General features: G+C 46.0%; 1 protein-coding gene across 12 annotated transcripts in view; it reads left to right on the forward strand.

The window, feature by feature from the left end:
- Nucleotides 1-21,372, forward strand: part of DAGLA (diacylglycerol lipase alpha) — a 76,021-nt gene extending 54,649 nt beyond the window's left edge. For 11 of the 12 annotated variants that reach the window (XM_049820310.1, XM_049820321.1, XM_049820311.1 and 8 more), the window contains 7 exons: nucleotides 203-345; nucleotides 1,896-1,964; nucleotides 3,056-3,128; nucleotides 4,215-4,411; nucleotides 4,770-4,899; nucleotides 5,934-6,115; nucleotides 10,218-21,372. In XM_049820310.1, coding sequence (XP_049676267.1) covers nucleotides 203-345; nucleotides 1,896-1,964; nucleotides 3,056-3,128; nucleotides 4,215-4,411; nucleotides 4,770-4,899; nucleotides 5,934-6,115; nucleotides 10,218-11,145 — 1,722 coding nt within the window. In that variant the 3' untranslated portion in view covers nucleotides 11,146-21,372. Of the gene's footprint in view, nucleotides 1-202; nucleotides 346-1,895; nucleotides 1,965-3,055; nucleotides 3,129-4,214; nucleotides 4,412-4,769; nucleotides 4,900-5,933; nucleotides 6,116-6,574; nucleotides 6,644-10,217 lie in introns of those variants that run through there. The other variant, XM_049820322.1, reaches the window with a different exon arrangement.
- The last annotated feature ends 2,209 nt before the right edge of the window (nucleotides 21,373-23,581 follow it).

Raw genomic sequence — 23,581 nt, forward strand, 5'->3', positions numbered from 1 at the left:
ATCAGAACTCTGCTTCCATTTCAAGACCTAACATACCCTCACTAGTTCCCATTAGTGGAGGAGCTGGTTAGGTGGAGTCTGGAGTGCTCATCTATGGGAAAGACTGACGGCCGGGGAAAGGTGCAGATTTTGGGAGTTGGGGACTTGCCTTTCAGTATGACCTTAATTTCTTGTTTGGTTTTTTTTGTTTGTTTGTTTTCAGGGAAGAGGAACAAAACACTATGGCCTGATTGTGGTTGGTCATTCCCTAGGGGCTGGCACAGCTGCCATCCTGTCCTTCCTTTTGCGTCCGCAGTACCCATCACTGAAGTGCTTTGCCTATTCTCCCCCAGGTGGGCTGCTGAGGTAGGTGTTGGGGCAGGAGGACTGGTGAGAGAGAGGGGTTGTGTAGTTGTAGCTGGATCAGATCCTGTTTGTGATACTTTGAGGAGCAGTAAAAGACAAGTCTCTGCCCTGAGAAGCATGCAGAAAAATGGAGAGCCAGTCTATAGGAGATGAGGGTTGTTGGCAGCCTTTGCTCTGTGTTATAGTTTGGAATTTAGGTTATGAGAGCAGGTGGCCACTGTCCCAAATATTCTGGTTTGAGTTAGTTGTCTGTGGCTATAGCTCTAATTTCACCCTGACTAGTGGAAAATGTAGGCCGAATGGATGGGGTGCAATTTCCTTATTCTCTCTGCACAGTGCCAGTGTGTCCTTTCCCCATCTGCTGTGAATAGATGTACAATAAGGGACATACTTGACTGAACATAGATGTCTGCATCAGTTGATCTAGTTGTTTGGACTTCTTTTGCAGCTGACAAAGGAATTGGCACTTCTGGGGCGTGATTTCTGTCATTCTAAAGTGGGTGCCTAAAATAGGTCAGAGGGATTGGGTTTCTTGGGTGCCTCTTTCTCTCTCTCTCAGCTATAGGGAGAATCTAGGGTAGCTGCCTCAGATCTCTGAAGAGAGGTATGGTGAATTCCTCCCACTGTAAATGGGAACAGACCTGCTGGTCATGTTACTCACATGGCAGCCAAACAAAAACATCCCACTTGATTGCTGTGAAGTGAGATAAAGGTTTTTCTAGTTGTGACAGACATCATGGGGGCACTTGAAAGCAGCTATGGATTATCAGAAGCTTCTTGTGATAGTTAACTGCATCATGTTCCAGGAGCAGCCAAGGGTTTTAAACCATCCTACTAATGAATCTGGATATTGGCATGGCTTGTTATGATAGTAATCCCTGGTCTTCTGCAACTATAGAAGAATTGCTCTGTAGAATGTTTCATGAGAGTTTTATAGCTTTCTGCTCAGAGCTTCCTCTCCTGAGATCCTGTGTTACTTCAACTGTTTCAGGGTGCCTCTGACTGCCATGCTTCTGTTACACTGTGTGTCACCCCCAAGACTGTCTCTAGGTCAGTGTAATGATGCAGCCTCTGCCTTTGGTAACTGGTTCAGAAGATCTCTAGGAAGGTAGCTGATTGCAGAACCAGCTCATAGAGTAGAAGCCTTAATTCCCTTTTGGTACTCAGGTTGCTGCGGAAAGTGGCCATTTGAGTTCTAAAGTGTCTTTGTAAAGTAGTCTCAGGAGCATGGAATATCTTCTTCCTTTCTGGTGTCCTGGCCATTCCCAAACTATTGGAAAATGACTATGAGGCATCGAGTTAAAGTACTTCCTTTTCCATGTATACTCAGAGCCATATGCAGAGTAATATTGCTTGGGGCATGGGATGTGAATATTAGGCTTTTCTTTATCAAGGTGCAAGTCCCAAAAGCCTTGACCAGCTTTGTGGTTTTTATGAGCCTGGTTTGCTGTTTGGTAACCTCTCTGGCATCAGGGGCAAATTGGGAATGAAGTGCAGTTTGCTGCTAGTGAAACACTGTTTGCTTCTTCTTGGTCCTGTTTCTCTTCCAGTGAGGATGCCATGGAGTATTCAAAAGAGTTTGTGACTGCAGTCGTGCTTGGCAAAGATCTAGTGCCCAGGCAAGTTGAGAAGTGTCTGAATTTCTTGATGAGTTTCTGCTGTTTCTATACCAAAGTTACCTGTTTCCTATCAAACACCTAGATCATATCTGTCTCCAGTTTCCTCATTTACCTGTCCTTGTATGCTTCTTACTTGTCTTCCTAGTTACCTGTATTTCTGCATCTTTTACCTGGACACCTATATTGGTGTTTCACACACCTTTTTATAGGCATATCCCTCCCTGTCTCTCAGCTGCCTGTATGAAAGAAAAGGGTGAATAACCTGCCTCTGTAACTATACTCATTGCAGTATCTGACATGTCAATGCCATCTTCCTGGTTGCTTGTGTTATTTTGGACATCTTTACACTCTGCCCTGAACTTGATGTGCTGTCATCTCATTGTACTGTTTGTCCCTGAATACCTATTCCATATCATCTCACATTTCTGAACCAGCTCTCTCATTTCTTGTGTCTTGGCATTTCTCACCTCTCATCTCCTGGGACGTGTTCTGCTGAACAGGCCATTGGACTAGGAGCTAGACAACCTGTTTTTTTGCTTTTGCTTCTGCCCTGTTGCATGACCTCAGATACATTGTACAGACAGAAATGCCACCATCCAAGGCTTGTAGAATTCAGCGGAGGAAAAGTACTACGTGGTATTGAGTATGCCTCTTGGTAACCTGTATGACAAAATCTTGTCCATTCTTTCATCTGTTTAGTGGTGTCATATAGCTCTGACACCTTTTTAACTTATCTGTTCTGTGTCATCCTATACTTGTTTCTTGCTCACTTGTTTATGTGATTGCATCATCTCCCTCCTTATCTGTTCATTGACCTCTCTCATACCTGTGTTCACTGATCTGACTCTGCTATTACATTTCATACTTGTTTATTGTCATGATGGTTTCCTGTGGCCTCTTAACCCTGGTTACTGGTCCTGGGTGATGACACAACTCGCCTCTGAAATGATCTGCACTATGGTGGTGTTGCATTCTTGTAGTATCTCTTGTAGCATAGTTTCTTGTTCTTCTGTGCTGTGTGTCCCTACTGTCCTGTTACCCACCTGCTGTTCCCTGCCCAGCTGTTGTAAATACATCTTCCTCTTTTCCAGAATTGGTCTCTCTCAGCTGGAGGGATTTCGCCGGCAGCTTCTGGATGTTCTTCAAAGAAGTAACAAACCAAAGGTAAGAGTAAAAATTAACAGACATCTGGAGGCGAGTCTGAGCACTGATGGTAAACTTTTAGTGTCACATAGCAATACTGTAGATTTCTGCCCTCCAGGTCTCCTCAGGTTCACTGTGACTACTATTTAGGTAACCAGAGGAGTGATGGCAAGAGCTGGAAGGCAGCTAGAGAGGTGAGGGCAAAGGGCTGCACTCTGTAGGCTGTGTGATGATTCTGGCTCACATGCTGTAAGTTCACCATCACAGGTCTAAAATAACTGAGCAGGAAATATTCTCATCTGAGTCTGTTTTGAAGTCTGTGTTCCAACTGTAGCTTTTCTTGGCCAGTAACAAATGCTAACAGGCTAGAAAGTACAACAGTTGTCTGCTTACAGACACTGCTGCGTGCTGTCTGGGTGGTGCTGTTCTAGGTTAAGCGGTCTGTTAATATTTTGGAGATAGGAAATATAGAAAGTTGTTCCTCCCCAGGCTTCTTTACCATTACACTGAGATGGAAAACACATAAGACATTTAAGATTTTTAGGGGTAAAATGTTATAGATATGACCTGTAGAGGGAGAAAACTGAGCTTACATTTATTTTTCTTGTTAGCATTCCATGGTTTTTGTTTCCTTCCATTTATGGGTTTTTTGGTGAATTTGGGGGGTTTTAGGATTTCTTTTAGTGCATAAAGAAAGGCCTAAACAGAATTTTTGTCTGTTTATGTTGCATAATCTTTTGCTTATTTTTGTACATTAAATTCGGATTCCATCTTTGTTTATCCTGAAAGATACTAAGTTACCAATTGGTGGACAAATTGGTGCTTGCTCTAGATCCTTAACTCCACAAAAACCTCCAAAAAAAGGAAGGATGAGATGTTGCCACTTCTAAGGTTAAAACTGGGAAAGGAAGAAACAACTTTTCTGGGCAGGGTTATCTTTGTCTCTCAGTCTATTATTTAAGCAATCAAGGCACAAGATCTGTTTTTCTCTGTTCTGGTATTAGGTATTCAGTTTAAATCTCCCAGTAGTGCCTTTGAGATGACTCTGCTTTTCTTTGATATTTTTCTCTTTTCAATATTCTCTTTCCTTTCTCTTGTGTTGAATAGTGGCGAATCATTGTGGGTGCTACGAAGTGCATACCCAAGTCAGAGCTCCCTGAAGAGACGGAAGAAAATTCAGTAACGAGTAATCGCCTCTGGACCCATCCCAGTGATCTGACTATCGCCCTGTCTGCAAGCACACCACTCTACCCACCTGGCCGCATCATCCATGTGGTGCACAATCACCCTGCAGAGCAGTGCTGGTGAGTATGCACAGGGCTGCGAAGCCAGCTTATGGGTGGGGGTGAAAGTTTTCTTTTGGAAAAGGTTTCCCAAGACAGGAACCCATCTATGAAGGAAGTGATCCCACTCCCCACTGTCTTATGATGACAGTGATTGTGTCTGTGCTGTCAGAATAGGAAGATAGTCGTGTCACTGTTGGCTAGTGCAAAGTTTTGGAGCAATAGCAGTAGCATGTGTACTTTAATATCTTCTGTTTCTCCTCCTGTTGCTTTTTCTGTCTGCAACCTGCTGGTTCTTTCTTTTGCATGCCAAAATACTGGCCTGCTCTTTCATCCCCTGCTCCCTCTTTTCCCCTCTGTATCCCAACTCCTCTTCCAGTTGCTGTGAGCAAGAGGATCCCACTTACTTTGCTATCTGGGGTGACAATAAGGCATTTAATGAAGTGATCATCTCACCGGCGATGTTGCACGAACACCTCCCATATGTGGTCATGGAAGGGCTCAACAAGGTAATGCAGAGAATTAGGATTAGGGGTGGGGAGGGATCATTCAGTGCAATAACATAGGCTCTGGCTTTGAATGCCTGAAAGACCAGGGTTTGGGCAAGAAAGGCTCAGCATAATGATGCTGATGAGATGAGCTGTAAACACAAAATGGACAAGGGACGTGGTGGTTCTAGCATATGAGCCCAATAAGTTTCTTGGTGCCAAGCCAAAGCTCTGTGTGCTTATTGGAGGGCCAGGAAGGTACTGTTGGTGGGGTTCAGTTTTAGAAATTCTTATTGAAAGAGCACTTAGGTGCCCTAATAAAATGAGTGCCTTGTCACAGGCCTTTATGTACACAGAAGAGGTAGTCCTTGCCCAGGAGAGCTGGCTATTTAAATATACAAGGCCGTTTACTTTGCAGTGAAGGAGGAAAGAAGATTGTGCTCTGGGCCAATCATACACAGGCTGCTAGTGTTGAATGTAATGAGGTCTGGAAATGGAATGTAGATCTCCATCCCAATACACAGAGTCCCAGACTAAGTTGTCTTTCCAAATTGAATATCATAATAATATGAGGCTGGGTGTTGTTTGGTTCCTTTTTTCAGAACTGCCTGATACAGGCTGCAGTTCAGGTGAAATCCAAGCTGTGACAGAAGTCCTCCATGCTGTGGCTGCAGCCCCTCTGTTAGTCTGAGGGGTGATTGAGCTTATGTATAATGGTTGTAGAATGGGTCTCTGCCACTAAGCTACAGTTCCTAGCCCTGCAGTTCTACTGTGGAGATTTAGCCAAATCTTCTCTGCCCTGCTGGTCTGAAGGCTGCTCCTGCCAGTATCCTGCCAGTTACCTCCCCAGCATTGGATTCGCAGCAGGGCATTCTGACAGGATAGAGTATGTCAGAATTTATTGATATAATCCTTTATCTCAAGATCTTGCCCTGTGCTTGCAGAAAGTATTGGTAAGAAACAGGCAAATCCAGCTGTTTGGAAGTCCTGAGCTGAGAATAGCAAAGCTGATATCTCCAGTAAAGCACTACTGTTCCTCTGCTTGCCTTGAATAGGTCTTGGAGAATTACAACAAGGGGAAAACAGCTTTACTTTCTGCAGCCAAAGTGATGGTGAGTCCTACAGAAGTGGATCTCACCCCAGAGTTGATCTTCCAGAGTCAGCCGTTACCTAGTGGACCCTCAGTGCAGATCGGAACTGGAGCCGTAACAGTGGACAGAAGGAACAGCAGTACTAAGTAAGGGTATATCTTTGATTTCTTTGAAGGGTTGTTGGCTCTAGGTGTGAGTCCTCTTCCTCTTGGGGCATTGTGATCAATGTTTTTGGAAAGCATAGGTCCACGGGCTGCCTTTGTGAGACTTACGTAGCTTCAGCATGTTTTGTGTCATGCTGGGGGGAAAATATCCTTTGTGTTGCTCAAGAATCTGTGAGTGCAGCAAGGTCAGGACAACCCAGAAGATAAGGGTATGAAAGAAACTTCCTTTTCTCTGTACTCAAATGGGGTTTTCCCTGAAACTGTTAAGACAAAGCTTGCAGTCCTGCAGCTAAATTTCTGTTTTCCTGTACGAATTATGTGCCCAAAGATAGCCTATATGGTGATTCTCAAAAGCTGAGAAGCAGTGAAAGGCATAAGCTTACCAGAAGATCTGCATTTAAATCTACTTTATGATGTGACTTGTGTAGTGTTTATAAACAGGACAATCTGGGAACATGGATACAGATGAGGGGAGAAGAGTTGGTGTCCTGTTGGTGAAGGACAAGAGCAGGAAGCTCAGTCCAGTGGCAAGCAGGCAAGGGGAAAAGGCATCTTCCGAGTACTGAAGGTGTTCCTACAGGGGTTGTTTTCTGAAAGCTGGACCATCACTGAGCACTAACATCAGTAGTCTGGCAAAGAGGTGAAAGAACATCTAGAAGGTATATGGAGTAGTGGTTTAGGGGGAAGAACTTGTTCTTTATGGCGTACATAAACACTTTCCTCCAGGAGCTAAAGGCAGAGGGACTCCTTGCAGAATTTCAGATATTCAAGGCATTGCAGGACCACAGACTTGCAAGAAACAAAGAAAATAAACATAAAAATGTGGGTAAAGGCTTATTTCAAAGTTGGAACACATGACTTCTGTCACAGAATTGCATTATGTAGGGCAAATTTGCAGACAAAACAGGGAAGAGGGTTTGTAGTCAGAGATAGCAAATGGGATTTGTGAGTAGGAACAGAAGACAGTGTTATGGGTGGGAGGCAATTATTTCTTTGCAAGGGAAGCACTTCTATGGAGATTTGAGGTGGAGAGACGCAACGAGAAGCTCTGTGTGGGGGAGAAGAGGCAGGGTGAGATGGTCTGTGCTGAGTGATGGACAGCTGAGTATCCTTGAGATAACATGAGTGAGGTTTAAATTTACAAGATAATAAGTGTTGTGGTTTAACCCCAGCCAGCAACTGAGCACTACGCAGCCGCTTTCTCACTTCCCCTACCACCCAGTGGGATTGAGGAGAGAATCGGGGCGGGGGGGGGGGGGGGGGGGGGTAGTAAAACTTGTGGGTTGAGATAGGCTTGGGTTTGTGTGGTGGGGTTTTGGTAGCAGGGGAGGGGGCTACAGGAGGGGGCTCCTGTGAGAGGCTGCTAGAAGCTTCCCCGGCTCCAAGTCGGACCTGCCGCTGGCCAAAGCCAAGCCCATCAGCGATGGTGGTAGTGCCTCTGGGAGAACAGGTTTAAGAGGGGAAACCTGCAGTGGGGAGGGGAGTGGAATGTGAGAGAAAACCCCTATTCAGATACCGAGGTCAGTGAAAGAGGAGGGGAGAAGGTGTGCCGGAGGGGATGCCCCTGCACCCCATGGTGAGAGAGCAGGCTGTCCCTCTGCAGCCCATGGAGGTGAGCAGGGGAGCAGATGCCCACCTGCAGCCTGGGGAGGAGCCCACGCTGGAGCAGGGGGTTGTCCCTGAAGATGGCCAGGACTCCATGGGAGAGCCTGCGCTAGAACAGTCTGTGCCTGGAGGACTGCAGCCCACAGAAAGGACCCACGCTGGAGCAGTTTGTGAAGAACTGCAGCCCATGGGAAGGATTCACGCTGCAGAAGTTCGTGGAGAACTGTCTTGCATGGGAGAGACACCATGCTGGAGAAAAGAAAGAGTGAGGAGTCCTCCCCCTGAGGAGGAAAGAGCAGCAGAGACAATGTGTGATGAACTGACGCCAACCCCCTTTCCCTGTCCCCCTGCACTGCTCAGGGGGAGGAGGTGGAGAAAATCGGGAGTGGAGTTGAGCCAGGAAGGACGGAGGGGTGGGGAAGGTGTTTTAAGATTTGGTTTTACTTCCCATTATGCTTGTTTTGTTTTGATTGGTAGTAAATTAAATTGATTTGGGGTTTTGTTTTCCCCAAGTTGAGACTGTCTTTTGCCTATGACCGTAAGTGGTGAGTGATCCTTCCCTTGTCTCGACCCACAAGCTTTTCTTTATATTTTCCCCTCCTCATCCCACTGTGGGGGAGAGGAGTGAGCGAGTGGCTTCATGGTGCTTTGTTGCTGGCTGGGCTTAAACTACAACAATAGGACAGAAAGGAAGAAACTAATAATGATATTAGTAATAATATGACAATAATAAAAGGCTTGGAATATACAAAGCAAGTGATGCAGAATGCAATTGCTTACCACTCACCAACTGATGCCCAGTCAGTTCCAAGCAGCAATCTGCCCCTCCTGGCCAACTCCCCTCAGTTTATATACTGGGCATGATATCACACAGTATGGAATATCCCTTTGGCCAGTTTGGGTCAGCTGTCCTGGTTGTGTCCCCTCCCAACTTCTTGTGCCCCTCCAGCCTTCTTGCTGGCTGGGCATGAGAAGCTGAAAAATCCTTGACCTAGTATAAACACTACTTAGCAACAACTGAAAACATCAGTGTGTTATCAACATTCTTCTCATACTAAATCTGAAACATAACACCATGCCAGCTACTAGAAAGAAAATCAACTCTATCCCAGCCAAAACCAGGACAATAAGACAGCAAATAATATGCAGATGGAAAGGTTCTTGTCACAGAGAGTGAATGGTCAGAGAAAGTGAAGGAGAGCTTAGAAACAGAGCCGCAGCTGTGGTGAAACAGCAGGAACGGGGATTGGCCCACATTTGTGAAGGCTACAATAAGACTGAGAAAATGAACTAGGTCAGGCAGCAGGGAGAGGAGTGGTGGTTTCTGTGCCATAGCCAGAGAAGACCCAAGGAGCTGCTTCCCTTTGAGGTTAGTAAAAGCAGAGAGGGAATTCTGAGTTCTGAAAGGGAAAGGAACAAGGGAGAGGGCAGAGAGGCTTAAGGGAGGTGCTAGAGTGGAAACGGTTGTAGGTTGGTTGTGTCAAATTCAAGGTTAGAGCCAGCTTACTGTGTCAGACTTCCTCTTTTGGGGTTCTTGTAACCTGTTCTCACGTGACTATTACTCTATTGAAATTACAAAGGGATCAAATATTGGCCTAACTTCTAAGCCTTTCCCTATATGTCGTGTCCTTTTGGCAGGTGCAGCAGTCCCAAGCTCAGAATCTTTTCCCAGATATGTCCCCCTTTTCCTTTAGGGCTGTTGCTTTGGCTGCAGCTCATCCCAGGCTTTGTGTATGTCTGGTATGGGGAGCTCCTTTCCGGTGTCTTTGACATGGTGTCTTTCTGGAGAAGCCTGCCTGATTCTTAAAAGTCTTGGTGTGACTGGTGTCTTTCTAAAGATCTTTACGTATCTTAAGCTGAGTAAATAGCTTTTGTTACCTATTTTAAAATCTGCTACCTGAAGCGGTAGCTGAATTGGTCGTGGTCAGTGCTCTAACAGCCTCCTGGCATCTGTGGTAGGTAAGGTAGGGATTGCCAGCATGGAGAAGGAGGGGAAGGCATGACACGAGAGGTTCAGAGTGTGAGAAGAAAAGTAGTAGATTAGCTGTAGGCAAGTCCTTTAACCTCTCTTGCCTCAATCCTCTCTAATACAGAGGTGTTGGGCGAGAGAGGGGTTTGCATGTGTGGAGACTGCACCATGTTTTGGGGGGCTTCAGTTAGAAGTGCTGCAAATTTCACTGGGAGAAGAACCATAGTCCTAAGTGAAAATGATGCTTGAGAGAGAAGATATTTAGCTAGGAGAATAGGGAGAAGGGCAAGAACCTGTGTTTGCAGAGTGAAGAAACTGTACCTAATATTTTCAGTGGGGAGGATGGGGAGATAAGAGGTTTCTTGCGGTTGTGGATGGCTCTGATTAGAGCAATGACATGGGCTCTCAGTGTGTATGAGGAACTCTGTGCCCAAGACTTGGTTCCTCTGGCTGTTCTGGCAGGTTGTGGGTCTATGGAGCAATGCAGCCTCACTTTGTTTCTCATTGCAGGAGCAAGTCCCATTCTGAAATAAGCTTGGAGGGGTTTTATGAGACAAAGCCGCTTTCTCCTGTGCAGAAAGACCCTGTGGAGCTGCTGCTCCTGGATACAAAGGAACGTCTGTCTGTGGAGCTGCAGGACCGTCGTGCCCCTCTCGCGACCATGGAGAGCCTCTCGGACAATGAATCCATCTACAGTTTTGATTCAAGGCGCTCCTCTGGTTTTCGGAGCATCCGGGGCTCCCCTAGCCTCCATGCTGTCATGGAGAAGGATGAGACACACTGCTTTTATATAGACCCTGTTATCCCTGAGGAGAACCCCTCCCTCAGCTCGCGGACAGAGCTGCTGGCTGCTGATAGCCTCTCCAAGCATTCCCAGGAAACTCAGCCCCCCGACAATGTGCTCAACAGTGGTGGCACTACCCCCCAGCGACGCTGCAGCGAGGAGGGGGCCAGCAGTGAGGGGGACCGTGTTTCCTTAGCCCCTCGTGAGGAGCTGTCCCTCCAGAATGGACGGCTCACTGATGTTCCCAGTCCTCAAGTGCTGGAGTTTGCTGAGTTCATAGACAGCCTCTTTAATTTGGATAGCAAAAGCAGCTCTTTCCAGGACATCTACTGCATGATGGTGTCAGACAGCTCCAGTGACTTTGCAGAGATGCCCAAGTCTGTCAGTGATCAGGAGATCCTGTTGAGGGCACAATATGAACCCAACCTAGTCCCAAAGCCCCCGAGGGTGTTTGCAGGCTCAACAGATCCTTCGTCGGGCATCTCTGTCTCACCCTCTTTCCCCCTTAGTTCATCTGGAGAACTCATGGACATCACTCCCACAGGCGTGAGCAGCCAGGAGTGCCTGGCCACTGACAAAATCCGGACTTCCACCCCCTCTGGGCATGTAACCAGCCCCGTCAAGCAGGACGACCTCATGATTTCAGCCCTCTAGTGCAGGGTAAAGGGGTGTGGCTCTGAGAGCTGATCCCGTAGGCTGAGTGCTGGGATAATACTTGGAGGAGGTGGTCATCGGGCAGTTCAGATCGGAGGAGACAGCTGGAAACATTCCTTCTGGGGTGACACAGTGGTGGCACACTGGTGTCTGGAGGATGGATTGTGCCTGAGTCCCATGCTTGCAGCTGGGAGAAGAAGCATTGCCTCAGAAGGCCTGCTACACTAAGAGGGTCTGAGTCACTAAAGGTAGATGCAAGTTCCCTACCTCAGCCTGTCTCACTTTATTTCAGAGGCAGATTCCTTGCCCCAGGGCACCTGCTGAGTTTGGGAGTGAGATACCCTGCTTCAGGGAATCCTCTGGGGTGAAGGGGTAGATTCTCTGAAGCTTGAGGAATGGATAGACAGAAGCAAGGGGGCCAGGCCAGATCACCCCCTTGGTACTGTGTCAGTGGTTTTGGAAATGAGCGGATTGAGACTTTGGGCCCTGTTGCACTACCATGTCAGATCTGGCCCAAGATCCAATTCGTCACACTTCCATGGGGATTGCTGCTTTTGTAGGACACTCCTGTTTTAAAGCCATTGGGGCTGTATTTTCCCCAAATGCAGTCTCCCCTCCCCTGGCCAGGCACAGCAAGAATGGGGCTGGCACTGTGTTTTCTCTCCCTTGAGTACTTCTGTGTTCAGTGACCACCAGGCTGCTGCTGAGAGGGAAGGACACTGTTCTGAAGAGCCAAAGCCCTCTGCCACGTCCCTCCTTTGCCAGAACGAGTTCTCCTGGATGTCACCATCATCACTTCTAAGTTCCCTGGACCACTCTGAGCTGGCGACATTCCTGCAGGACTGACAGGATTCTCATCTCAGAGCTGCATGGATGCATCAACTTAAAAATTTAACAGGCTTCTCAACACCTAGCATTATTTGCCTGTCCCCTGTGGAGCCTGGGAGCCTCTCCTGGACTCTGCTGGGTCCTCACACCACCCATATGCAGTAATTGCAGATCGGTGCCAGCCTCTGTCATTGGGAGTTCAGGGAAAAGACAAACTTTTACTATGTATTGAAATCTCTTGTATGTTTACAGAGCTGCTAAGCTTTTTGGAAGGTATTTATTAAGCAAACAGGGAGGCTTTCCCTAAGCAAAAAGCATGTTCATTCTCTCCTTCCTGTGCTGTTCCCTCTGGGGACTGAGGGGAGAGAGGATGGGCAGGTATGATTGCAAGTCCCCTGCTTTTGAAGTGGGTCAGAGTCTGGGGGAAGCTGGGTGCTTCCCTTGCCCATCCTCCCTTGTCCACCTCCCCATTGCACAACACCGCATTGCAAAGCTTGACCAAGTTGCTAGTAAAACTACCTGAGTACTGCTGTGCAGAGCCTCAGTGCCTGGAGAAGTCTGCTATAGACTTATCTAGGCAGGGACTTTCCAATGATGGAAGCAGGAGAGAAACTACCTATCTAGAAAGTTATATGTACTGGGACCAGTAGAAGGCCTTTAATTGATAAAACACCTTCATATTAAAGCTCAGCGGAGTTACCAATTAGTCTCACTGGAGCTCTGTCCTCCCTCAGTGGAAAAGAAATTCCTATTTTAACTTCCTTATAATTACAGAGATGTTTTTGCCCTCCTTAGCTGTGGTATTTCCATTGTGGGAGGATGCTGTGCTTCCCAGGAGCTTAGCTCACGACAAATCCCTCAGCTCCTGTTATCTCTAGCTTCTAGCTGTGTTCATGGAGTAGTCTCTGGAAGCCCCAGGCATGGGTCATGGCTGTGCTGTCCTGGGTGCCACACAAACGGAGCATGAGCGGTATCAAATGCCATCAATTCAGAACAAGAGCACTTTATAGCCAGCGTGCGTTGATGTAAATAACTTCAGGTGTACAGAAGTGAACTGGACTTTGTGTCCAAGTGCTGATCACCCACTCAATTTTGTGTGGGATGCTGTGTCCCCTTGTCCCCTGCTTCTTACAAATTACAGGGCCTTTAGAAGTGCAGGGACTTTGTTAAATGGGCAGTAAAATACTGTCCCTGTGGTTTAGGTTCCAAAGGTGACCTTTTCTATACTGTCTTGAATTGGAGGGAAGAAGCCCCTCTGAATTCAAAGTAATTTGGAAAAGAAAAAATGCTTTCATTCTGAGCAACAAGAAGTTACTTTTTTCTTTGTAGGTCCTTCAGAAAAGAGCAGTATTGTTCCCTTTGCTGAGAGCTTGTATGGTTCAGGAGCTCATATAGAACAGCTGTGTAAATGCTGTCAGATCATCCACTATTGCAGACCACAGGGTAAGGCTGAATTGCTGCACACACAAACACTAAAATGGTGGTGTCCAGGAATACGCACAATAAACTGGGTAGTTTTGAGGGGGAAGGGGAAGCTGAAGTGTAGGGAGGCTGAGGCTAGCAGGCTAGCTTGCCTCCTGATGCAGACTGCTGACAGATGTTGATAGAGTAGGGAAAAGGAGTTCATTTCTGCCTTTAGTTGTCGGCAGAAGATGGGTAGTAATAACACTTAGCACTTAGGCAGAGCTTTATATCTGCAAAGCACTTTACGAACATTAATGAAAATCATCTCTGTCCCTGGCAGTGAGGTATTAGGAGATGACTGTTTCTGAGACTAGGTGGAACTACTGGTGCCCTACCCAAGGATGGTGGGGAGATGACCCAAGGCGGGGAAGGTGGATTATCTCCCTCTTAAGAAAAAATTGTTGTTTCAGTAGTGACCTGATGATGTTTAATGGGTTGCAATATTGCACTAGAAAGCCACTTCTGACCTGGGCGTACCTCTGCTGTGTCCTGGAAGACACAGTCATTGTGCGTGACTGTTTCCTTCTCTGTGCCATTGGAACTGTGTCCCAGGGCAATGGGGTTACCTTGCCCTGACCAGCTGTAGCAGGAAACAGCCTGGCATGCTGCATTTCTTTGCTTGCTTTGTGCTCTGTGATTATTAGGCTGCTTCTAAAAAGCCTGGAAATACCTAATGCTTGTGACCTGGGCTTGCCATAGATCAAGGCAGTAAAAGTGCAAAAGAGCCCTTTAGTTAAGGTTCTTCTTGTATCACATTATGGGTAATTCCTGGTTTCTGTTGTTCTCTCTTGACAAACAGATCTGTTCACAGTCCTTACAAAGTAAATCCATGTTCTTTGCATTATTTCTGCTTTAAATGTGTGTCTGTGTCTTGATTCTCATCGCTCCTTTGCTATAAGAGCATTTGGACAGGCTGATCTCCTATTTCATCCTGGAAGAGCATATCTGGAAAGTTAAAATAAATGCTAAGCCTGTGCTACCTCCTTCATTTGTAATGCACACTATTGCCTGCTTTCTCTGCCCTCACTCTACTCTGATGTGCAGCTGTCTTGGGAAGCATGAAGCATCTTCAGATTTCTTAATCTCTTGGCTTCTGGTTCCTACTCTTGAGCTTTGTGCCTTCTAATCTTTATATGTTCCCTTGATATTTCAATAGGGTGTTCCATCCCATGTGGAGGCAGTGCTAGAAGCGCAGTTCATAGTGCCTGACACCCTAGGCCCTAGCTAAGGGTCCAACAGTTCGCCCAGTTCAATGGCACATCCTTAAAATCCCCTCTGAGCTGTTTGGTAAAGGAGTGGAGCTGAGGCCACGAGGTTCCTGGAGAGTAGAGAGTAGGCTTTGTGCACCTTAAAATTAAAGCTCTGTAAGTGAAACCCTCTACACCAATGAAGCTTTGCCAAAGAGTCTAGCCAGGGTAGTCTGCCCTTTTCCATGATCCCCTGGTGCAGCAGATTTCAGCTGACTGTGTAATTGGTACTTGCTGTTGCACACTTGTTCGTGATATTCTCAGCAGACTGTAGTAGAAAGTAATCCTGAAGCCTTGAAGCATTCAGGGGCAACATGGGAGACCCTTAACTAGGTGCATGTTGAACTCCATCCAACAGCTTAGTTAAGAACAGCTTCTGACCCTGCTGTGATTGTGCTTACTTACAAGGTGTGAAGGGTTTGGCACTGCTGTCCTTTTTTTTGCACCTATAAATTGCACTCCAGCCCTTTTGGGCTTGTCCAAAGTGGAATAAAATAATCCCGTTGATAATATTCCAGTGAGTTTTGATCATCAAGCCCTTAGTATGTAATGTTGGCTGGCTGTGGTTTTGAAGGCTCTTCTGCATCAGTAATAATTGCTTTTATTGTTGCTTTAATTGCAGCAGTGCCAAGAACTTAGGATCCTGCTGTGCTGAGTATGTGCGAATGCTGAACAGAAAGTAAGCTCTTCTCCAATACTTACCATTATCCCCTCTGCTTTGCTGGGGAGCTGCCCTCTCTATTTGGAACATGCATTTTGTATTATAACTGCCGCTCCCTAACCTTTCCTCTTTTCTTTGTTCCCTATTCCTGTCACATAACCAGGAGCCATCTTATCTCTCTTCTTGGTTGCTCTGTCTCAGGATGATGGTGTCTTAGTCCACATCCTTGATAGCACCACTTCAGCATGGGGAAGCTATTCCCTATGATGACCCAAAACAGCTGAATGGGGTTCCTGTCTTGATTCACTTGAGAGGGCTGCTGCCCTCTGTAGCAACTAAGGCTATCTAGAAATGTCAGAGTGCTGTCAACACTGTGAAGTTCTTTAGCTATCTCTAGCTTTTGCCTACCTGGTCTGTGGTCAGTATTTTCAGTGTTCATTTCAAATTTTTGCAACTTCTAAAGAACTTCTTTCAAAGTAAACAGGAATTGTACGAGGACATTTTGCTCTCTACAGCAGACTGAGATGGCAAAGCTGGTTGTGAGCGTAGATGTACAAATCCAGTGACTCCCACTCCTATGCTTTTAGGACATAGATGTTTAGATTACAGTAACAGCTGAAGGTCCCAAACAGGAACAGGATTTAGGTGAGAAGTAGGTGTTGCTGTCACAAGGGCATGTAAGAACGAGGAAGAGCACCAAGCACAGGGATACAGGATCAGTGTGTGCTTCTTGGAGCTGTTTCTGCTGTAGGAGTCTGACTTGTTGCCGTGTCCTGTCTCTATCAAAAGAAACAGAGCAGGGCTGATCTGTATCAAGCGCAGCAAACGGGATGAATATGGCATTACTTTTTCAAATATCATCTCCTAATAAGGTTCCCCTCTGCTCAGTTTCACTGTTTGTAATCTGGGCCTAATTAAGAGGGGTTTTTAAACCTTCCCTTGTATCTTAAGTGATTTTGTTTCTTTATCAGGTGTCTCCGATTTTTCACTGCTCTAGATTCATGTGGGCCCCAGTCTTAATGCTCTCTCTAAAAAGGTTTTCCATGTTTCTGGTTACTACTGCTTCCCGCTTTTAAATTAATTTTAATCCTTCCTGTATCCTGCTTTTAGATGGGGTGATGAGATCTGTATGTTTTTGAGAGCATCCTGTTGATTTGCAAAATGGCCTCTTCTAATATATTTTTTTATGAACTTAAATGTTTTCTCAGCTTTTTTTATCTGCCTGCAGGCAAAGAGCAATATTTTCATTGAATTGCCCACACAGATACCCTGTTTAATTTACAGATTGGGGCATATGAATAATCAGAATTATCCCTTGCGATGGTGATTAGCTTGGGTTAATCATTGCTGAAATGCATGTGTTGGTGTGTTTAGACTTTGTCTTTTGTGGTTATATCCTTATAGGGAAGACTGGGAGAAGGACCATCAGTGCTAGCTAGCCCAAAATATACGTGCTTTGTTGTTTGCATTGTATTGGCACCCTGTTAACTTGCCCCTTTCCTAGGATAGTTGTTAGACCTTTCTTATAGCAGAACAGGATACTTATTACCTATGCAAGCTCTATTTGGGATCCTTTGCATGTTTTACAGCCTGAACGAATGGATTTTTTAGATGTAGTAAAATTTGGAGCGTCTTCAAGTTTAGCTACTGACTGAGCTACAAGTTCCTTGTTTCTGCTGGTGAGTGGCTGCCACATGCACACCTAAGTACTGCACGTACTCATCAATGTGGCCTGCATCTAAATCCCAACAGAACAGTGATGCTGGAGGGCTTTCTAGCCTACCCTGTTGCATTTCCATGGTCAACAGAAGCCCTTCTGTGTTTGCCTTGGGAATTGGCTGGGTTGGAACTCTGCTTGATGCTGGGTTCACTTTGTGCTTATGCATACCTCCTGCTGGGATATTCTCTTCCCTTGGCAGTAGGAAGACATTCTGGCTTTGCCGCAAGTGTAGCAGTAGCATTTGATTTCCATTTTTTTAGGTATCGTGGTCGCCACTACTGCCTGCAGAGCATGTTAAGCCCCACAGGTCAGTAATTTGCTGATAAAATGATTTATAAGTCTTTAAATGTAATGCAGAAATACTGGCAGATATTTAAAATAACCTCTAGCCCTCAACAAACGTAGCAGCTTTGGGTTTTGCTTAAAAGCTCCTTCAGCTTTCCTCCAATCTGTAGCATTACATTTGTTCCTTTCTGCTCAGACAACTGAAGTCTGAGATGGCTTTTGCTGACAATCCTTCTGTGCTGTCACTTGTTTGTCATCCCTTCTGTTTAAATTCACCCCATGAAAGCTGGATTTTTGCTGAGAGCTGTTATTTAATTATGCTGCTGCCAACAGACTCTCACAGAGCTGCTCTGCACTTTAGGAAGTATATAGACAATCTGTGTGATCCTCTTTCTAGTTGGGAAAAGCATAGGGCAAGTAGATACTTGTTGGCTAAGTGCTCCCTCCCTGGAGTTCTGTAGCAGAAAAAGTAATGAGTTACAGAAGTACAGGGAAGTAAAAGGGAAATGGGTCAAATATCTAATGCACTGAACCTGAAAGCTCAGTTTAAAAACCCAGACAGATTTAACACAGGTGGTGGTGGTTTCCTAGCTGTGAAATGGCAGCTTCTTCCCTACTTGCAGTGTACCTTCTGCCTCTTTAGCCTGCCTGAGGAAAGGGAGGGTTGGAAATGCAGCAGCGGTTTTGCACAGACTGCTCTGATGCTCTGAATGAAGGAATATATTGTTCTGAAGCATTGGGAAGCACTGGCTGAATCAGGCTTGTTGCACGTTCTTGGAGCCTGTGCAGTACTGAACTGCAGCGCTGGATTTAGGGAAGAACTGCCATGTCTTGTGCCAAAGCTCCCTCTCACGGTGCTCCTGCATGGAGGAGGCGATGCTCCATGTTGCAGGCAGAGTGCATCCTGCTGGAGGCAAACATTGCCCCTTCTTGGCAGCTATGGGAAGAATGAGAGGAAAGAAAGACTGCAGCTGGGAGGTGGGACTTGGCCTGGGAGTTCCTTGCTCTCCAGTCAGATGGTCTTACTGGTGTTATGGGTCAAGCGCGGGAGATATGTGAAACAGACTGTATCAGCATTCATTGATGTCCTTCTCCCCCTTGCCAGCTCCTCGGCAGGCTGTGTGTCTGCTCTGTTCTGTTCCAGAGAGGAGCCACAACCCCTTGCAGTGAGACCTGACAGGTTAGGTGGCACAGACAAGCCTGGGGGGCCCTGTGGTTTGTTTGTTTCTGAGTTTTATATTCCAGCTCTGAGAGTCGTGGCCTTCACTGCCAAGATGGGTAGGTGTTAGATCTGTGGCGGACAGAGCCTGAAACTTAAACCCTATTAATTTGTAAACTCTGTGTCATTAGAGCGGAGAAATATTTTAGGAAGGAGATCCCTCGCTGTATAACAATAGCCTGCTGTGCAGAGGGCAGTGTGTTCTGCAGAGCAGCAAGGCTGTTGGCTTCCTTGTGTGGCAGGAGTACCGCAAACTGCCAAACTTCTGTTGTGCTTCTTTCTTCCCCATCTCCTGACTGTATCTGTGCCTAGCACTTCCCTGAGAGCTGTTACGCTCTGCGCGGGAGGATGTTGTTAGCCTAAACTTAGGTTGCTTAAGGGCATGCACCCTGGAAATTTGAAACAATCAAGAAGAGAGCAATTCCTTGCTTTGTTGTAGGGACTTGCAGTCCTAAAAAGCATCAGCTGTCTCCAAGCACTTTGCTGTCTCTGTTACTGTTGTTTTCTTTTTCACTTGTTTTCTTCAGTTCGTACCTGTCGTGCCTTTGTTTTCCTTTGGCTTGAGGTCAAGCCTCCTACTTAGGACCAGACATCTGCCAGCTTCCTTTCCCACTTCTGCGCATTATTTCTTCTCTGGATGTATGAAAGGGAATACAGTGTGGCCAAGGACCGGTTCGGAGTTGTCCTTGCTGCTGGGCACTGTCTTTCTGCCTCCGCTAGGACTTGCCAGATTTTCCCACTGTCCCCTGCTGCCTGAGGTCATATCTAAGTGCCAATAGCAAAGCCTGACCTGAGGCAGGCTGTTTCCTTGAACCCATGCTGCAGTTACCCTGCCAGCCCCTTCTGATCTAGAACCTCATCTTGTGCAAAGTGAGTGTTTTCTCTGCAGTAGAAAGGGAAGACTTTCTACCGCTTCCTACCTTTGGTGTATGTGACCTCAGTCAGTGTTTAACAGGTCTGTTCACGAGTAAAACTTCCTCTCAGGTCTATTTGTGAGTAAAAACTCCTTCCGCTCTTCAAGATCTGACTCTGCTTTTGCAAGAACTTTTGCTGAAAGGGACTTAATGTATTCTGAACTGTCCGCTGCAGTTTTGATTTACTGGTATTTCTCTCACTGGCTCTGGAACAGCCATCTTCCAAAGGTAAGCTCTCTTTTTAGAGAGTTGGGCATTTTTGCTGCTTTCATTGCTGTGTTTGAGACCTCTGACCTTACCGTGTCATCCTGTGCTCTGTTTTTCATTTACTGAAGTTTTCTACCTGCCCAGCATATCGGTATGATGAGGGGGCCCCTATCTGGCTACTTATTTATTTCTGCAAAATTATTAAACACAGAGCAGCATAGGAATAAGCCTTCATTTTGTTTTTTATTGGAATTCCACTGCCTTGTTTTCTGTCACGGGCTTTGTGCAGTTCTGATGGCTCAGAGTTGGAGGTACCTGGTGCACGTGGCAGTGCCAGGAGGAGGGAGCAGCCCCAAGCAGTGCGTGCATCACTCAGCACTCAGGCTGGCTTGGTGGCATGTGCCTGTACGGTCTGTCCTGTCTTGATGCACTACGTAAGGGATGTTGTGTGTGCAAAGCTGTCGCATCCCGATGTGTTTTCTAGACCACTGCCATGCACCTTTTTGGGTCTTAACTCCTTAATCAGTATGTCTGCAGCACTTGCTGATGGCCACTGTCTGGTGGCAAAGTGGCAGCATCTGCAGCTAGTGAGGCTACAGCTTCCCAGCTTTCCCTCCACACATGCTGCAGCTGACTGAAGAGGTGATGTCCAGGGAATATTCTCAACCTCCTGTCCTAGTGATAAACTTAATTACTATTGTCAACACAGGGATTATTGGTGATGGGTTGCGCCTCCCTGCCTGTGCGTGTGGGGCAGCAGGAGAGGAGCGCTCTGCCCTGTAAGACCCTTTCCTTTGGCTCGGCTGTCTGTTCCAGTATCCTGCTGTGACAGCCACCGGTCTGGCCTGTCCTCCCTAATGGCTGTGAGTGAGCAGACACAGCAAGACCAGAGGAACTGGCGGAAACTATTTCTTTTCTCATCTTTTTGTGCTTTTTAGTGCCAGCTGTGGTGGGTGGAGCCCAGCTGGATGGCCTCTGTAGGACTGGAGCTGTCTGCTGGGGAGGGCCCACGCAGCAATGGCATACAATAACTCCCTTGCCTCCCACTTCTCTTTCTGTCAGCGGACACCAGTGTCTCTTATGGAAAAGCCCTTCTGCCTGCTTCTGTCACCTATCTCACATTATGTGCTGGGGCACCTCAGAGTAGGGTAGCTATGAATTAACTCTTTGACCCCAATTGCCTCTTTATAGCTGAAGCCTTTTGCGTTTATGGGAGAAACAGTCCTTCTAGCGAGCTCTGAGCTGCTCTGACTGCCTCTTGCAGGGCGTAGAGCACTTGCATATGCAATCAGTGGGGAGACAGCACAGGATCCTGTGTCCCCATGCTCAACCGAGAGGTCACTGCCCATCCTGGGAATGCTGCCCTCTGAATCCCTGCTCTGAGCTGCCCCAGCATGAAGACTACAAGGAAACTAAAGCACTCCTCATGTGCCATTCTCATGTGACTTTTTGTACCTATGTATGAAAGATCCAAACTAATATTGCTGTAAAGAAAGATACAGATTAATATAGCATATTATATAAAGATATATGTATATAAAAGTTTCTGTATATTATATGGCACTGTGTATAAAATGGATGTAGAAGCATGACTGGTGTATGTGACTGTTCCCAAGTCTGACCTGGAGAATGATAGTTGTGATTTGCCTGATGTTATGCCTTAAAGGATTGCGTGTGAGTTTGAGAGTTGGAAGAAACTGCACTGTGCTCTCTTACTGCAGAGGGACAAGGAATATGGTGTTGATGCATTGCTACAGCTCTCTGGAAGGCTCTGGAGAACAATTGAGCTGCTAGTGGGGCTGATTGTCACCTCACTAGCTCTGCCTGTTCTGGATCTCAGCCTTTGATGGAGGGGGAAAAACACTTTGGGGAATATCTCAGTCCCGTGAGACCGGGTTGACGCTTCTACGCCCTACTTTTCTGTGCAGCACTCGCTAGCTCCAGCTTGGCCCCATGCAGCCAAGGGTGGAAACTGCAGGAGACTCAGCTCTAGCAATCTCTCTTCTTCAGTGGAGAAGAGAGTTAAGGAAGAAACTTGATGTATTGAGTTACAAGTACTTGAATTCAACATGCCATACAAGAAGAATGACATTAGTGCAAACAAAGGCAGTTGATAAGTAGGGGCTCTTTGGAAGGGTAAGAGAAAGGGGCAGGGAGAGAAGAGGAGCAAGAATAGTGTAGACATCTGCCCTGTGGAAAAATAGCAATGTGCTGGGATCCTTCTGCAAAGAAGGTGAGTTCAAACTGGTGAGCAAGAATTTCACAGAAGCCTGGCACTAAGTACCCTGCAGAGCAAGGGACATGTTTTTGTGTAGGTTTATAAAGCAGGATCTCAATGCCTGGTGCTGTTTACGTTACTGCTGAATAATGCCATAGTAATTCATATTCTGGAAAAGGGAAAGCAGTACTTGTGGCTTAACAGGGTCAGAGAGTAAGGGGAGCCAGTGGAACAGCTTCAGGAGAGGAACAGGAGCCTTCTGGCCAGTCATGAGAAAAACAGGCAGGAAAAGGAATGCCTGGAAGAAAGTAATCCTATTAATGGCTGCATGGAATAGTTTTTATGGTTGCTCCTGAAGAGACTATCAGGGAATTAAGAGCTCAAAGGTGGCTGAACTACTGAGTTCCTATAAAAATGCCTATAAAAAGTGCTGGTATGTATAAGTGCCTGCCTGATGCTTTGGTTTTGTTTTGTGGGTTTTTTCCTACCCGTAATTGTATCAGTCTCATAAAAGGATATTGCCTCTTCTGTAAACACTTCCTCTTGTGGGGAAAGAAAAACATAAAACTCTGGATACTACCCTTGTATAAACATAAAATAATCTATGCTTAGGAGTGACTGTTTTAATACAGTTATAAAGGAGAAAATTACATGAATGTGTACACAGCAGGCATGGTGGATGTTGCTTTAAAACCTGGTTCACTATTAAAAGCCTTAGCTGTTGAATGTAGCTAGGGATGTAGTTGCTTCCAAGAAGACTGTCTGGCTGTTTGGTGTGCTGGTGGCCATAGGAGAAATTTCCAGCTTATTGGGAAAAGTGTTTTTCAGCCCATTGGCCATAAAGCATCCAGAGAACAAATTTTCAAACCTTTTTTAAGCTAGACTGATGCATTCCCAAGCAAGCAAAGAAAATGAGTGAAAACTAATGGAAATATGGAAGTAACTAAAGCTGTGATCCAATTGTTAATTACTTGTAAATGGAAACCAGCTTTGTACAAACTAGTTTTATCAGTTTTTTCAAGGATGCTAGGTTGTACTTCAGTTAGAAAAGAGAAAAAAAGAAACAGTGATCTGAAGGTGATTGTACAGAAAGTATATTTTAAAAATTATGCTATGAAAAGTTATTTAATTAGTCTGTACTTTTCAGAAGAGGTAATGGTCTGGTCAGTTGCATTGTATAAAACCTTACTCGACTAACTGATTTTTCTAGGGAACAGTGTTAAGCTTAAGGGAAATAAAAACAATTTATGGAAGGATTCTAGCTGGGTGGTGTGTCTCTAGCTCTCAGTGCTTTGATGCAGGTTAACTTAGTGCTCTCAATTAACAGTACAATAGAGAAAATAGGGGTATTACTTGCAATTACAGGGTGATGCTCAGTTGTCTGAGGAGGCCAGATTAGTACAAAGTGATCAGGAGCCAGGTCAGTCTGCCTCAGTGTAAGGAAAAACTTGGAAAACTGCACAAGTGGCAGAGTGGCAGGTGGTGGTATAGGAGAGGAAGAGTGTGGGTCAGAGCTCATAACAGGCCACAACAGCAGAGCTGGTGTGTCTAGAAGGATGCAACTCACGCAGCAGAGACCCACGTAGCCTGCATGTATTGTTCCGAAACCACTCACGTGAGAATATATGAGCTCTTCTGACAGCATTTCAATTTCCCTGCCTTTTCAGCAATCT

Source organism: Accipiter gentilis, chromosome 17 (assembly GCF_929443795.1).
Source record: "Accipiter gentilis chromosome 17, bAccGen1.1, whole genome shotgun sequence".
NCBI lineage: Eukaryota > Metazoa > Chordata > Aves > Accipitriformes > Accipitridae > Astur > Astur gentilis.